This window comes from Nelumbo nucifera, chromosome 8 (genome assembly GCF_055504915.1).
Source record: "Nelumbo nucifera cultivar China Antique chromosome 8, China Antique-T2T, whole genome shotgun sequence".
NCBI classification, from domain to species: Eukaryota; Viridiplantae; Streptophyta; class Magnoliopsida; order Proteales; family Nelumbonaceae; genus Nelumbo; species Nelumbo nucifera.
In genome coordinates, this window is record NC_142656.1 from 23,113,332 (window position 1) to 23,130,261 (window position 16,930).

At 36.8% G+C, this 16,930-nt stretch overlaps 1 protein-coding gene across 1 annotated transcript; it reads left to right on the plus strand.

Moving 5' to 3' along the window:
* The first annotated feature begins 1,037 nt into the window (after positions 1–1,037).
* On the plus strand, positions 1,038–3,137 carry SKIP1 (SKP1 interacting partner 1). Its single transcript, XM_010275356.3, has 2 exons — positions 1,038–1,447; positions 2,265–3,137. Exons 1-2 carry the CDS (start codon positions 1,089–1,091, stop codon positions 2,836–2,838), a joined length of 933 nt encoding a protein of 310 aa, XP_010273658.1. The 5' UTR covers positions 1,038–1,088; the 3' UTR covers positions 2,839–3,137.
* Positions 3,138–16,930: the final 13,793 nt, after the last annotated feature.

A 16,930-nucleotide genomic window follows, 5' to 3' on the forward strand; every position in this document is an offset into this window, starting at 1 on the left:
CTCCTTCTCTAGTCTCTATCCAGGTAGAAGGGAGAAAACATGTCTCTTAATGGAGACCGGATTCATTCTTCACAAAATTTGTCCTCACACGGTCACACCATATTTACAACACTTACAGCCGTGCATTTGAAATATCTCCGTAATGCATGGCTCAAAGTGTTGTAAGGATGGTGTGAGGACTGAATCCCGATTTCTCCTAACCTTAAGGTGATGAGTTCCGGGTTCATTCTTCACAAAATTTGTCCTCACACATCAGGAAATATCCCGGTGCTTCATTGCAAGTGACATAAGTAGATGAATAAATCGGGCCTTGCTGGGTTGGTATAACACAGTTTGTGTGTGGCCCGTGCAAAGTATAGGTCATGTCGTGCTAGGTTATGGGCCGTCGGGCTATGCTTACCTCCCTAGGATACTTTGGGGGTTGGTCCGGTACAGCCCACAGCCTGAGCCCATGCGAGGTTGTGCCACACCATAGGCCGGATTGGTTTGTGGGCCAAGCAATGTTTTTCAAAAATTTTGAAAAAAAAAATAATGCAAATTTTAATATAAATTTAAAAAGACGAAAAATTAAAAAAGATCTTAAAATTTATTTTATATGAATTTTGATATATATATATATATTTGTTTATATATGCAATAATAAAATAAAATAATATAATAACTTTGAAAATAAAATTATATATATATATATATATATATATGGATCATGATGGGCCGGGCTGAGTCAAGCCATAAGCTGGGCCGATTGTGGCATACCCAGCAGGACACCCAATATATTGTGTCAAGTCATGCCGGGCCAGCTCAAAATCATGCTAATGGCGGCACAACCCTGTTTCAGCCCTATTTACACCTCTAGAATTCCGATCCATGGTGGGATGTTCCTGTGAGGTCGGTGTAAGGAGCGCAGTATCCGGACTCTCTAGATTGACGTCAGAAAGAATTTACCGCCAATAAGATGGAGCGGTTATTATTAGAATCCAATTTGACGGTGGGAAAGATGTTACTGATGTTGTATCATAAGTTCATAACCCCACTGGTTATAACCGCCTCTCAGACGAAATCCTGTCTTTGCAATTTGGAATTTGCAAATGGAGAACGGACGAGAAGGTGGGGAAGAGGAAACCAGGAGCAACTCGGACTGGGCTGAGTTGACTCACGAGTGCTTGACGAACATACTGTCCCGATTAAGCTTGGAGGAGAGATGGAAGGGAACCATGCTCGTGTGCAAGTCCTGGCTTCATACCTGCAAGGACCCCTCTCTCTTCTCCGTCTTCGACCTCGAGTCCCGATTCGAATCGGGCACCGAGTCGTCTCTCTGGTGGTCTGCCGGTTTCGAGAGGAAGGTCGACAACATGCTTCGATCCGTTGTCGAGTGGAGCGCTGGAGCTCTTAAGGAGATTCGCATCAGACATTGCTCCGATCGATCTCTCGCTTCCGCCGCCGGAAGGTATCTGTTTTGGGGGTTTGTCCATTTTCCTTTTTGTTTATTGTATCTCTTGTTTTGAAATTGCTGCTAGTGTTAGGGTTTCGGTGGAATTGATGATTCTAATTCATGTTCATTTTTTGTTGCTCTTTTTTTTGGTTAATTTGGTTTTAGTTGCGAAATTGATTTGTGTAGTGTAGTTACGGTTTAATTGATGAAATTAATTCATGTTGATTTGTTAGTGCTAATTTATTCATTATGTATGGGATCCCATTTCTTAAATTTGTTAGAAATCTCTCCTTTGTGATGAAAAAATGTGATTCTGCAAATCAAAAGATTCTAACTGAATTTCATTTGCGCAAAAAGAGGTTGGGTTCTTTACAACAGAATCATCAAAACTGAGAACTTTCCTGAGAAGAGAATAAAAAGGAAAATAAATTTCCAGTTCAATTGCTTCTCTAGCCTTAGAAAATTGATGATACCACGTAGTCATCCCTTCAACAGAACAAATGTCATCAGAAGGAATGCATAGTCCAGCAAAGCATGGAAGCCTGCAGTTTTCTATCAATGGATCCATATTGGGGGAGGGGATAAGGAAATGAATGACAATGACAAATACGATAAAGGAATTGCTTTAGGTATTTCGTGTCTGAGTGGACAAGATAAATTATAGATCTTGAATCATGAACTTGTAATAGAAAGGATTGCAGGAAGAGGCGTTGCTTTTTCATTCTGTAGTTGATGATTAACACACCTTGACTTTTTGTTCTTACAAGGTATTAGTCTAATCTGAAATGATGAAGGGATTCCTCGTATTCACTTCTGCTTCTTACATTTTCAGATGTCCAAACTTGCAAGTTCTTTCAATCAAGAGCTGTCAACATGTGACTGATGCATCAATTATTAAGATAGCCTCCAACTGCCCCATGCTTAAAGAGCTGGATATCAGCTACTGCTATGAAATATCTCATGAATCACTGGAGTTGATTGGCAGGATGTGTCCAAACCTCAGAATTTTGAAGCGAAACTTGTTAAATTGGATAGACCCTTCCCAACATCTTGGTGTTGTGCCAAATGATTATCTAAATGCTTGCCCTCAAGATGGGAATGCAGAGGCTGCTGCAATTGGGAAGTTTATGCCTCAGTTGGAGCACCTTGAGCTCCGGTTTTCCAAGCTATCTGCACATGGTCTTTCTTCAATCTCTGAAGGATGTCCAAACTTGGAGTACTTGGATTTATTTGGGTGTTCAAACTTGACTAGCCGGGATATGGCAAATGCATCAGAAAACCTGAAGAACTTGAAGAAGCTTGTCAAACCCAACTTCTACATTCCTCGGTCAGTTTTCCATACTGAGAGATATGGCCATTGGAGGTTGTATGATGAGCGGTTCCAAACTGATGTTTTCCGGATTTAATCAATCAAGTGAAAGAGGATCTGGTGATTCTTGGCCATTAGCTGATGATTGGGTAAAATGAGCAAAGATGCATCACCCATGACCTGATGATCTTTACAACATGGGGTCAGGTACCACAGTCCATGGGTTTCTCTCTTCTGTATATAGGACACATTCTATATGACTATTATGAAATTTAGTGTGTTTTGATCTTGTTTGTTTAAATTGTATTAAATTGTTGTATCAAGCTACTGGATTGTACTATTTCGTCCCAACATTTAGTAATATTTGATCTTCAACTGTTATTGCCAAAAAGAAAATCTTCCTGGTCAAATTTAATTCATTATAGTGTTACTTTTTTAATCTTTCAATAATGAAGGTAACTGTATTTGAAACTTAAAACGAGGGCTCACCAGGGCAAAAGGCTAACATGCAACACAACTGCTCTGTGAGATTAATTACCCTTAATGTCTTCAACAAGGAGAGCCACGGTTCCCTGTTGGCATCATCTAACAAATTTAAGTATTGCTTCTACATCTAAAGAGAGGAGCTTATTACAGGGCTTTTTCTTTTATCAAAGTTAAGGGATTGAGGGATTTGAATAGAAACTTTTCATCCTAAGAACACAACCTCATCAAGCTGGGAGAATGATTGTTGGTAATGCCCTTATGTTTGCTTTGTATAAGCCATTTATGCCTGAATCTTTGCTTTGATTAGTCAGTCATCAAATCACTACTGATGAATCTAACACAGTCTAACCGGACATAAAAAGCAGACACTTCTGATGAAAACTTAAGCTCTTATTCCAATAAGATCTAACCGGACTTCAGATTTCAAAAGGCCAGCATGAGAACTGCAGTATGGTTGTCAGCTCAGGCTCTCGTTTCCCCAAAGCTTTAAAATTCTGTTGAGGATGCTCTCGTGCATTGTCAATTGCTAATCTGTTTCCTGGTGTCCAGTCCATATTTTCCTATGTATGGTAATATTAAAGGTACTATCTTTGGTGGCATTTATGTGGTTATCACTTTATAACCATGAGATGAGGAATCATGTCATTGTTTGATGAATTGCTTCTTTTTATATTTTACTCTCCCATTTAGCTTATTCTGCTGAAAGTGTATTCTTATATTCTGCTTCTTGAAATCTTCAATATAGGTTCATTATAGCAAATCCCTCTAGTACTTTGCAATTTTATTTCATTGATTTTTTACCAAGTAATATTTCAACTATTTCTTCTTTTTAAACTGTTCAACTTTTTCTGTTTCTTTTTCAACTCCCTATTATTTATTTCATGTCTGTTGAATTTAAGGCATGTTACAATAGTTATATGTTATGGAATTTAGTATCAACGTCGCATTCCTGGTGGATACAGATGTATGGAGATCTTGTAACATGATTCAGATTTCTATGCTTTTGAATGTTTTTGATCTCTTACTATACACGGAGGTGCTTCTGCAATGTTAAATGTTATGAATATGCAGCTTGCGGGGGGGGGGGGGGGGGGGGGGTGGATTGCACAAGAATTTAATCTAGGAATTGGACTATAGTTGCTGAAAGATTAGGTTTGAGATGGATGGCATGATTGGTGACTGTGGTTACATGGGTGAAACAAGCTGCGCCTATGAACATCACATGGCTATTATTCAAGTCCTCTATGTACTATTATCTATCTGCTAGGCAGAATAAGCTGCGTCTATGAATCGTGGTACTTCACATTCCACATGTTATGGTTATAGAGTTGGTGGCATCTGTAAATACAAGAAGGCCTTATGCCATCAGGTTACATTGTGGTCCCTCACAATTAGGGAACAAAGCTTATTTGAGTTCTATGGCGACAAGGCTTAGTTTCCTAAGCAGTTTGAGGTGAATCATAAAGCTAAAGCTTGCACACTAATGCAGGATGAAGGAATAAAGAAGCTAATTCCTGCACAATGGTTGGGCTGGATTTGTCGCATGGATGAGGGTTGTGCAGAGCGTCCGGACTCCACTTCAAAGCGGATAGCAGTAATGACCTCCACTTCAAATGTCTGTGACCTTCAAATTAATCGAGTTGCAGTCACTTTTCGATCTATGTAGAAATTCACTCTCTCAATACCTGGATAAGCTGTTCAATTGGGAGATTCTCAGTTTCTCCTATAGCATAACAACCTTTCACGTAGATTCCCAGAAAAGCAGTCTATTCTATGTGCTGCCGCTGCGAAATCCCTTTCATTTCCCCGGCCATCAGCATTTTACTTCTAGGAGCCATGATTTCTTCTTAATATCCCAAGAAGCAAATTCAGACGAGCATTCGAGCATATGAAAAAGACATAATAACTAAGGACGTGAATTCTAGATCATTGATTTGGGGAAGAGAAGGGCGAATTCACCCTTGATGATATAATGGAAGCCATGGAAAGCTACAACCAGAAGTATTATACTGGAGGTGGATCAGGAAACGTTTTCAAAGTGGCACTGTACTAACCATGGTTTTTGAATTGCCGTTGATCCGGACGATCGGATCGTTTGGCCCGAGAATCATCCAGGCAATCGGTTCCATTTTACTCCAAACCCGGTTTTTTGCCAAGAATCATTGAAAAAGTCAACAACCCGTTGGCTCAGGCAGTTGAACCGTCGGCCCGTTCAATGGTTTTTAGTTGGTTTTTATTTTTAATTTTTTTGTTAGAACGGGCTGTTCATTCGAACCGGATGTTCCGACCATCAACCTAGAAACCGTGGCCAGAATATTTCTGTTTCTGGGTCGTTTTTTAAAAAGTTGGTACTAACATAACATCAATTGCTCACAATCCAAACGAGGCATTCTCTTTTTTTCTTTTTACTTTCTTAGTAAGGAAAAGTTCATTAACAACCAAGACCAACTAAAACACAAACACAAACACAACCACCCACAAGACAAAAATCCAAAGACAGCCTCAAGCAACCAGTTCGGAGGATAGACACAACTACTCCGATTGTGATTACTCCGGCAACATCTCACCAGATCCTCTCCTGTTGCAAATATGTGTTTGATCAAACTTGAACTGAACATCTTTTTAGAATTAATGAAAGAAAAGAAAATAACTCCTGCACCACAAAATTAAGGGCAGTCGAATCCTGGCGAGGACAATATAGACTGTCTTCTTAAAGCTTATACCGTTCGTTTGAAGGTTATCAATTAGAGGATTATATAGAATACAATAGATCCACAGTTAGCACTTTAGGTCCTGAAGAAAAAGCCCTTGTATTAGAACCTTTCGTTGTCTTTATACTCTGACTCCTGTCTCCTGAATGCCCTTCTACCATTCTACCCTTCAAATGAAAAATTTCTGGGATAACCTTAAATGGGTATCATCAGTCAGTTTTCCTTGTGCCAAAATTCAAGTTGATTACATCTATCTGAACTGTCTGATTTTATACACCATTTTCAAAGATTTAATGGTCTTTGGTCTGGGGCCCCAGCACTCTATGGTTTGGATTGTGTCAGTTTGCTAAACAATCGGGTCCCATAAACAAATGGGCTCACCAAATGGAGCATCCAAGCTCCATGCAATTAGGGTTGCATGACGCCTTACCCAATCTGAAGAATTTCAACTACATTGGGCTTAGATTTGGGCCCAAGCCTATTCAAAACTTAACAAATGGTTAACTCAACCGGCCCAACTTACACCCCTGTCAAGCATCTCCTTGAACGCTAAATAACACTCTTTTCCACGTGGCACCAGATGATGTGTTCTTTGTCCACATGTGTGTATTGACCATGGGCATCTCAGATCAGCCCTCGGTTATCTAGAGCTACAGCTTAAACCAACTGCTTTGGTTCGCGGGGCACACAAATTCCGATGCCCTAATATTTTCAGCTGCTGGTTTTGTACTGCTGTTAGATGAGTTCGAATGGGTCCATCAGACTTTTATGGGCCCGGAAGGATTCTATAATTGTAACGGTTTTTCTAGGGCTGAAACTTGGGCCAACTTGGATTCAACACTTCTTACATTTTGAATGGGCCGAAATCCAAACCCAAGCCTGATGTTTAAGCCGGACAACCTCAGTCCATCATAGCATCTGATACAGAGATTCCTATTCCAAATTTCAAATTGATGGTTTATATTGACCATAGCAGGGATGATCCCATTATGAAATCCTTTTACCATAAATCAACAAATGGCATAGATTGTAAAGTAGAATCATTTCTTTGATGGATCATTTCAATTATATAAATAAGCTTTATATATAATGGCCCGGATAACCAATTTATAATAAATCTTACCTTAAATCCAGTAGATTCTCTTATAACTAATAATTGGCAGGGGTTCATGCAATTCACTGCGTGTGCAAGAATTTGAGCTGGTGGTGGAGATTAGGAGCTGTTTGATAATGGATTAAGTGGCTGAATTGAATGACTTATTGCTTTGTCTTTTAGTACATATATAATATAATTAAATAATACAATGATTTGATTATATGTTCATCAACCCAAATTTAAAATTTCAACCGTTAAAGAGCTCACTACCTCCTTGATAATTTATTCACTGCAAATAAGTCATTCAATCAGCCACTTCAGCAGACATGGGGAAGGGGTATTAATCAGTTATTTGAGAAACAAGTGAATTTGGTAAGAGAGTAGTTATTTCTCTAACAAATGTTTACGTTTCAATCAATTGTAAATTAATTAGGACTCTGCATATTCCATCTTTCTAGCTGTAGATTTCTTTTGTATAATTGCAGTACTATATTAGATACGAAAAAAAATTTCTAATCATGTATGGAACTAAGAAGGTAGCTTTGCTTGATACAATAGTATTTATTTTTGTGTATATGGGTTTTCTTTTTTGCTGCAATTGTGAAAATGGGTTTTTTTTCTGCAATTGTGAAAATGGGTTTTGTTAGTTACAAGTAGTTGATCTAGAAATTCATATAGATCTACTCATCATGCCTATGTACATCCATGCATGCCTGCATGTATGTATGTATTTTGTTATATACTTAGTGTCTATTGATCATGCATTAATTTAAGGAAAGAAGCTTGCTTTCACTTTTCCAAAACATTAATTTAAGGAAAGATGCAACATTATTAAAATAAGTACTTTATAATATAGATTCTGGCTTATTTAAGCAGGATAACAAAAATACGAGTTGTTTGGAGATGGGACCTGGAATCATTTATGTTGATGCCACCACATATGAACTTGAAATGAGAGAAAGGTAGAAAGAGGGGTATGTGGGACAGCGCAGTTGGTACTGTCATTAACTTTTTATTATTTGTTATTAAAAAATATTTTTATTTATAAATAAATCTGTATATAAAATTATAGTTCACAACTTTTTCTTTATACATTACACTTCCTTTCATAACTTTCCTTTACTATTTCCATTACACTTTATATATGGCTTAATACATTAATTGTTACACTTATTTAATATTTATTCTTTTCATCAGGACTTCTACTTTGCCCTATATCTTTGTATTTCTTGTTTAATGGCAATTAGTGTCGCAAAGAAATGCTTCATAAGGTGTAATATGGAGATGGATGTTCAGTGGATTAAAATATGGAGATAAAAAATGAAATCAAATTTACATAGATAGCACTTTTCTAATTTTTTAGCTTTTGATTTTTGAAACCCAATTATTTCACAAAACAATTTCTCTTTTTTATTTTTTTCAAGTAAATGAACATGTGATTTTTCCAATAGACAGATAGAGAGAGACAGAGAGAATGTAATAGTTTTGTTTTCAAATGATGTAGGGAGTGGACAAAAAGACAAAGGAATAATGGCGATAGGGAATACAACACCTTTGTGCAGCAACAGGTTGGAGCGCGAAAAATCCTGTTTGAAGGTCAATACTTTTCAAAAAGATGGCATATGCTCACTGGGTTTTAAGCTTTAGAGGGCACCACTTAACCAGTTCTTTTACTGTGTGCAGGTCAAAAGTTAATGTATGAATCTGATACCCCAAAAGGAAGAAAATAGTAGTGAAGAAAAAGGTCTGTAGCCTGTCAATTGATACCAAAAATAAATGTAGCATGATTAGGCTTTGATTTAAAGAAAAGCAAAAGGAGAGAGGATAGCTAGAGATGGTCTAGTTAGTGCATGGGCACTGTACACGAAACAAATGAGAGAAAGAGAGCTTTTGGGACGAAAAGCCTAATTGAGAGGGGAGGTTTGATAACAAGAGCGTGCGTGCATGACAGAGCCATCATAGCTAGGTTGTCTTCTTCTTTGTTTATTCAACTTTCTTCTCTCTCTCGCTTCACTGCAGTCACGACTACATCAAATCAAAGAGTGAGGTTGGTAGGAATTGCTCACAGTATTAAATTAGGTAGTGGGTTGGTAAGATTTTGAATCTTTTTTTTTTTTTCATCAAGCAGATTTCCTCCATTTCTTGTTTTCCTTTTTCTTTTTCTTTTCTTTTTCAAGAATACCGTCCCTGCTATGCCCATTCGGCTTTGAAAACCCAGAACGACTAAAGGATCGGTCAAAGTTGATTTTGTTAACAAATAATTTATTATTCTCGATTGTGATCGTTTTGATAGTCTTCCACTACTTTCATGGAGAAATGTTAGTGCATGCCTTCATTACAATCGGTCACATTGATCGAGTACATTCCAAAATCAGAAATTAGAATATGATATGAAAATAGATGTTGTGCCTTTTCCCTTTTTTTTTTTTTTTTTGCCACACTGTCTGCAACCCAACTCCTTACCCAGTTTGAATTTGGTCGATCACGTCTCCCACCCAAGTTACCAACACAAACGTGGATATATATAGGACTGTCAACTTTCTTGGTTTTCCTATAGGTTGGGGCATGGTTTTAGAACCATCGTTGATCAGGACGGTCAAACTGTTCAGCCAGAAACCATCATCCAGGCAACTAGAGTTAGATTCGAGCTGAATTGTACGAGGTTCAAGCTTGGCTCACCTACGAATTCGATTCGTAGGCTCGAGCTCGGTTCGGTTCGAGCTTGGCTCAAGTCAAAAACTTCTAAGTTCGAGTTTGGCTCGGCTCGAGTTCGGTTTGAGAAAAAATGTTTCATAAAAATAAAAAATTATATATAAAAATATTTTTTATTATATATATATATATATATATATATATATATATATATATATATTCGAGCTCGACTAGCTTGTGAAGAGCTCGACTCATGGGCACCCCTAAGCAATTGGTTCCATTTCACCTCTGACCTGGCCTTTTGCCAAAAAACATTGGTTTAATCAGTGACCTGCTGATCTGGGTGGTTGAATCGTTGACCTATTCAACCTGGACAACGGTTTTTAGCCACTTTTGTTTTAATTATTATTATTTTGTTTTTTTAAATTGCAACAAGTCATCCATTCAAACCAAATGGTTGAACCGCTAACCCAAAAACCAGTGGACAAAGTGATTCCAGTTCTGCAGGTTAGTTTTTAAAACATTGGATCGAGGTTTATTAACTTGAATCTACCTCAATTATTGCAAAGCTTGAGATTTTGTTCCTTGAAATAATTGTTTTGGGATACTTATTTAAGGGGGAGAGTTTTGATTCTTTATTCGAGCTTCTCCACCAAGTATTCTAAGTTTGGTTTTGGGGTTCTACACATGTTTAATTTATCGCATCCCATGTTTCGATTCTCAGTTTTTTTAATGTAAGGATTAATTATTTTGTAAAATTGGGAAAGTGTTAGAAGAGTGTTTCTTTGAAAAGAATATGATTAATTTTAGAGAGAAAGTACCATTCTGTAAATTGTTTGTTCTCATTGTTATCCCCTTTGTTACTTGTACGGGATTTGTTTTAATAATCTTGACATAGATATCTTACTAAATCATCACATAAATATTCTTTCTTCCTTGTGTATTTGTTTCTTTCTTTTTTTTTTTTTATCCTCTTCTTGTGATGCCATTGATCACACAATCAGATTTAAGTTCCATGCAAGTAGTATCAGAGATCATGGCTGTGAACAATACATCTCTATAGCTCAGAAGAACAGAAAGGAAGGGATGAAAGAAGACATCGTGTCAAATGAAAGAAGCATAATGTGGTCTTAACTCATTGAAATTCATAATATTTTATAGTTCACTAGAAAGTTGGTTAGTAAACTAAGCCTGTGTTTTACAGCTTCAAGAGAATACCTGTAATAGTTTATAGCTATTTAGAGAGCACTGAGTAGGATATTTAGTGCAGTAGCCATGACCAAGAGTTCCTGTGAGTCAAACTTGGAGTAACTTGGTTAGTGTAATCCCCAATTGTACCAAAAAGAAAGAGCTAGAGAATAAAAGAGATCAGTATCCTGTTTGAGTGGGCTTCTGCGCGTTGATTGAATTGCACTGTTTAAGTCTCTTCAGAGAAGCTACCTGAGATAGCTTTACCGGAAAGTCGATATTATGGCTCATTTAAGCCTATTTGTGACTTTGGGGATTTTTATCAAACACAGCTTCTTGATCTTGATGTTCTGGGTTTCTCATCATCAGTTTATATAATGCCATAAGCCGCTGCTTGAAAGCCCTCCCAAATGAGCACTAGGTTTCAATTGGGAGCCAAGCTTCCTCTGGGCTGAGAGAGAAAAAGGAGCCTTGTCCCAGGCTACCAATGACAAAAATGCCACTCCAGTAAAATGAGAATTGTCCTGGCCTATTGTAATGTGTGCTAGACCACTTATCTTGAAAGTTTATATAAATTTATGAACTTTTTTATTTGATAGTAAACAAGAAAATTCTATCAAGACAAAAAAAAAAGAGAGAACAAATAAAAAGGAAATACCAAGAGAAAAATAATGCCCGGAGCTTCTGCAAACATAAGATTTAGCATATAATATCCTATATTAATTTATTATAATGATGTGTAATGCAAATAAGATTTCGCTGGGCTAGGCTTGATTAAGGCTAGGGGTGTAAATAAATCAAGCTTTTTACAATCTATTTGAGCTCGATTAGTAAAATGTTCAATTCAGTTTGGTCTAAACTGAACTTTGAGTCAAGTTCAAGCTCAATATATAGGCTTACTGTTTGCTAATCGAGTCAAGCTCAAGCCCAATAAAACTTGGCTCAACTCTACTCGAACCCACTCCTAATTAAGGGGATGGTGCACCTCGCTAAAGGAGCCACCCAACCTATTATCCAGATACAGAACCGGGTTATTGGGAGATTATGAAGGTTAAACCTAACTACCATGTATGATATATATTGTTAATATTTTGGTGAAAGATATAGAAGAAAGTTGACTAATATATCCTTAGCTAAATTTGGGATTACATAGATTTCTAATCAATTTAGAGAAAAGAAAAAGAAAAAATCTAATTGCCTTCAACCTTGGAACAATAAAAACATGACTTCCATTGGGAGAAACCTTATGGGAGGTTTAAGTCTTCTTACCCTAATATCTACTGACACACTACATATATATAGCATGTGTTCTTGCACTAATACTATATAAATTGGATACTTGCTTTGATTTGAGTGTAGGATGGTAGGACATAAAATGTTAAATATTATATATCATATATAGTTAATACTTACTTTCACATTCACATGTGCTTACAATAATATAGCTAAAGAAAAGGCTCGGTTCTTCTATTATGAGAAACTCAAGATTTTAGAGTTCAGAGGGGTTTAATCCCTAGGGCTGTTTGTGTAAGATTTGAGAAAGAAGAATAAATTGTGCATTTGTGCATGCTCTTTTATTATGTGACAAAGTCAGATGCATCTAGTTGGTGTCGGATTTGGGTGTGAATCCATGGTAAGCCAGGTGTTTTTCTTCCTTTGCTGTTGGTTTTTTAAATGCCTTGGATTCACTTGGAAAATCAAATATTGACATTATAATAAATATTTGTGGCTCTTTGGGAAATTTGGAAAAGACATAAATCTCGTCTTTAAAAATGAAGACATTAAATCCTCTAGTTGTGATTAATTCTATCCACAAGTCAATAGTAGAGGAGATATCAAATCTTGCAGCCGAGATCAACAAGCACTTTAAAGGATGATGGTAGCCCAGCTATAGCATCTTTTTCGTAACCACCTCAAGCAGGTTGCTAGAAGATTAACGTAGATGGTGGTTTTTCTTTTTTTTTTTTATCTCCAAACAAATCTTCTTTTGGTTTTGTGATCAGAGATCATGTTGATTGTTGTTCCGGAGTTGGGTATGGTCAAGTCTCTGACTCTCTGCTATCTCTCCATTATTAGTAGTAGAAGCAAAGTCTAGCTTTGAAGCTGTGTTTTTCACTTAAAAAAAAAAAAAAAAACGAGTAGTCCATGTACCAAGATATTTTCTTTCTTTGTAAGGATTTTTTCTCTCCAATGTGGGAAATAAAGCTGCTCATGCTGCTGCCTTAAACTTGCTTGGTTGGGAGAAGTCTTTTAAGTCAATGGAAGTAGTCCTTATCTGTCTATCTAGTTCTTGTTGTTGCTGATTCTAGTTGTAGTGTTTTTAGTTAGGCTTGGTGGTTCTATTGTTTTTTTTTTTTTATTCTATTTGGTTCCTCTTTTGTGTTTTATTTGGTTGTTTCTATGTTTATAGTTGTTTCTACTATTTTAATGGAATCTTTTCTTAAAAAAAAGAATCTTCAAGTGAATTGTATTAAGCTAGAAAGTTAAAATTATATTAAGAAAAATATCCAAACATCAATATCTACTGTTGATGTTCAAGCAGCAAAGCTAATGAAGCATTTTCAATATTGGTTCAAGCAGCAACATAGGTAGTGATTTTTTTCATAGAAAGAAAGCAACAAGTTATATATCTTAACTTTGCTATAGTAGATTTTAGACAAGCTATGGACCCAGTCTAGGGAGGATCAGTTGGCCAAAGTCGCATTTTCCATTAGAAAAGAGACAAGAGGAAACCAAATCATAAGCTTTAATGCCTTCTTAATTAGAATTACATAGCATATATATTCTTGCAATAAATTGTAGCTATTATCACAAACTGGAGTCTATTGACAGAAATGTTTTCATCTTGGAAAAAAGAACAACACTCCATCTCACCTTTCAATAATCCAGCCTAGCAAGGGGTTTTCATCTGTCTATCATTTGGTTATTCTCATCCATTATTAGGTTGATTTTTGACAAGGTATTCTGTTTAATGGATCTCAATTGTTGCGGCCTTGTTAATTCATTGCTTTCTATCCAAATAGCTAGGAACACATGATTTGTATTACTCATGATCAGAATTCTTAATTTGATCTATATCAGCAAACCATCACATTATTTTCGTATTGTTTTGGATTATGGGTTTCATCAATATACTATTTATTTTAGTTTCAGGACAAGTTAGATATGTCCTAACCCTCTCCTAATCATACCGCCATGGACCTGACCTTACCAAATTTAAGCATGTACTTGAATAAGCCATCTGATTTCTTCTGGGGTTGGGATGGATTGTTCTCAACGCAGTTAAAATCCTAGAAAGGTTCTGGTCATCGAAGTTCGATTTGTCTTGATCCGAACCCCTGCTCCTAATTTGTGGTTCTGTATGGGACTGCAATGGCTCTAAAAGCATAAACAAGAGTGTTGTGTGTGTGTGAGAGAGAGAGAGAGAGAATCCAGCATTCATACATTATATAATAATTGACACCAGGCTTTAACTATTACTGGAGGGAGAGGGGGACGGAGGGAGAGATGATTAAATCTAACATTCGGTACGAAATCACTAATAAGAGCTGTATTGATTAAATCCAACAATTAATTACATAACTAATACCAGATTTTAATCAAAGTAATTATTATATATGTAGGTAATCAAGCAAGATTGTCAGAAGAAGAAAACAAAAAATATTTTCAATCCATTGTTAATTTGCATCAAAGTAATGGTAGATATGAGTAAATTGGACCTTGCCAAGATGGAGGAAACAATATATGTGCATTTTTAGGGCGTCGTGTCACTTCAGCACCACCATTGGCTCCTTTCCCTCCCTTCCTGGGAATGGGCACGGTTCACATTCACGACCGCTTCATAATAACTTCTTAATTAGCTCACCTTCTCCATTATATTCAGTCCGACCTTTGCACTTAAACCTGCAAAACAGAACCCAAATAAGCAAATTAACTACCATTAATTTCCAGTGAACCTTTCGTTCCATGTTCTTCATAGATTACTTTAAATAGAACTGGGCTCAATCACAAATCATCTAACATTAATTTAAAGCTAATCCTACTCTCAACTTGTTTTTCTTGCAGAAAATGTTCTGTGGGACGAAGGTGTTCTCGTGTTCTGAACTCGACCGAAGAAGTTAGGTATGGAATGAAAAAGAAGATCAATAATGCGAGAAATGTTATTTTCATCTTTTGTTCTTAATATTATTTCCACGTACAGGAATGATGAAGATGGTCTTTATTAATTTATTTGGTGATGTAGTAATCAATTTTACAGACTTAAAGAGATGGGCTGTCAATTAAAGAGGTGATTGAATGCATAAAACTGTGAATAAGGACAGCAGAAGGTGGTCTCAATAAGAAAAGAAGATAAAAGAAGAGTTATCCGTCCCCATCTCTGATAGTTTTAACTGGCAAAGTAAGGAACGCATGGAGCGAGCAAAAGAAAGTGGGAATTTCTTTTAAGAAAACAAAAGCCGAAAAGTTCAAGATTATCTTGTGATTAGCCAAGATTATATATGGAATTTCATGTAGAAATTTATGAGTCGGTTAATTGCATTGGACAAGTTCGGAACCTTCAATTACTAGAATATTGACCGAGTGAGCTTGCTTTTGGACAGTGTAAAGGGATGAAAACCGAGATGCTAAACTTAATGTGCAATAGGACATGCATGAGAGCTATTTAAGCGAATAGGATGCTTAGCCAGTCGCCTATTTTGCTATTGAACTTTTTAGCTAGAGGGATAAGAATTAATGCGCAGTACTACTTTCTGAGACATGTACACATGGTATCCAGCTGACTGTGAAATGGCGCCTCAGCAATGCTACAGCTGAGGAATAAACTTTTATGAGTAGATTAGGTATCATTTGGATTATTAAAATAGCAAAACAATGATTTTAAGTAACTACCAAGAGTTCAAATGCGAAGCCCAAATTAAAACTGGCCTTAATTACTACTACAATGTGTTATGAACCTTTTAATTATCCTGTAAAAATGCCATTAGCAAAAGCAGACCCCATTGTATTTTGCACCCTACACTATAATAAAATTTGGTATTTGATAAGTCTGATAGATTTAGTAATTCCTCCAGATATTTTTTAGTAACATAGTACCCGTGTCAGAGTATTTGTTGACTCTTGACTGGATGCTGTTGGATTGCACTCATAAGGCGCCATACATATGCATGATCTGAATTCTCATCCAGGGCAAAAGTAAATGAGCATGCATCTGATGACAGACTGCCTTTCATGGAGTATTTTTGTTAATGAACTGCTTAATTTTCAAAGGCGGATATATTACAGTAAGCCCTTTAATAACTAATAATCGTGGTAAAAAGAATTTGGCGTTTTTTGAAGGCAAAAGTCATATTTTATTTAATTTAAGAAACTTGTATGAATACAGAGAAGTAAAAACAGTAAAAAAAAAAATTGTAAATACAATTCCTTGGAAAGAATAAATTGCAACCAACATAAGGTCCAACAGAAGAAACAATTGAGTGCATCTCCAACCACTGAAAGTGAGGAATAAAGACGGTAGTGCCTTGCAAAGGTAAAGACAAAGAGTCCGAAAAGGTATGAGAGGTGAAAAGCAACGGCCACCAAGAAATTGGAACCACCCAGAACCGTAATCACTGGAACTGTAACCACCAGAACCATAACCATCAGAACTGTGAACCACCTGGAACTGTAATCGTTGGAACTACAACCTCCAAAAACCTTGAATGCCAATGAAATATAGTTGGGACCACTGACGGTGAAAGCCAAAGTAGCGATGACGGCCACCGCCCAACACCAAAATCAACAAGGAAGAGTTAGCTGCCTGTACGAAAATCCCTGCAAAAGGAACAAAAACAAAAACAAAAAAAAAAACAAAAAAGAAAGAAGAACGAGTCAAGGAATGAGAAATGGAATGAAGGAGAGAGGAGTGAGGGAAAGGGAGAAGGGCAGGGCGGAGCCAAAAAAATTTTTATAAGGGGGGCCAATCATTGAGGTGGAGAGTAGGGGAGGGGAAAATTTACATAAAAAACTATATTATTGTAAAGATTTTCTGAACCATAGGGGGAGCCATGGCTCCC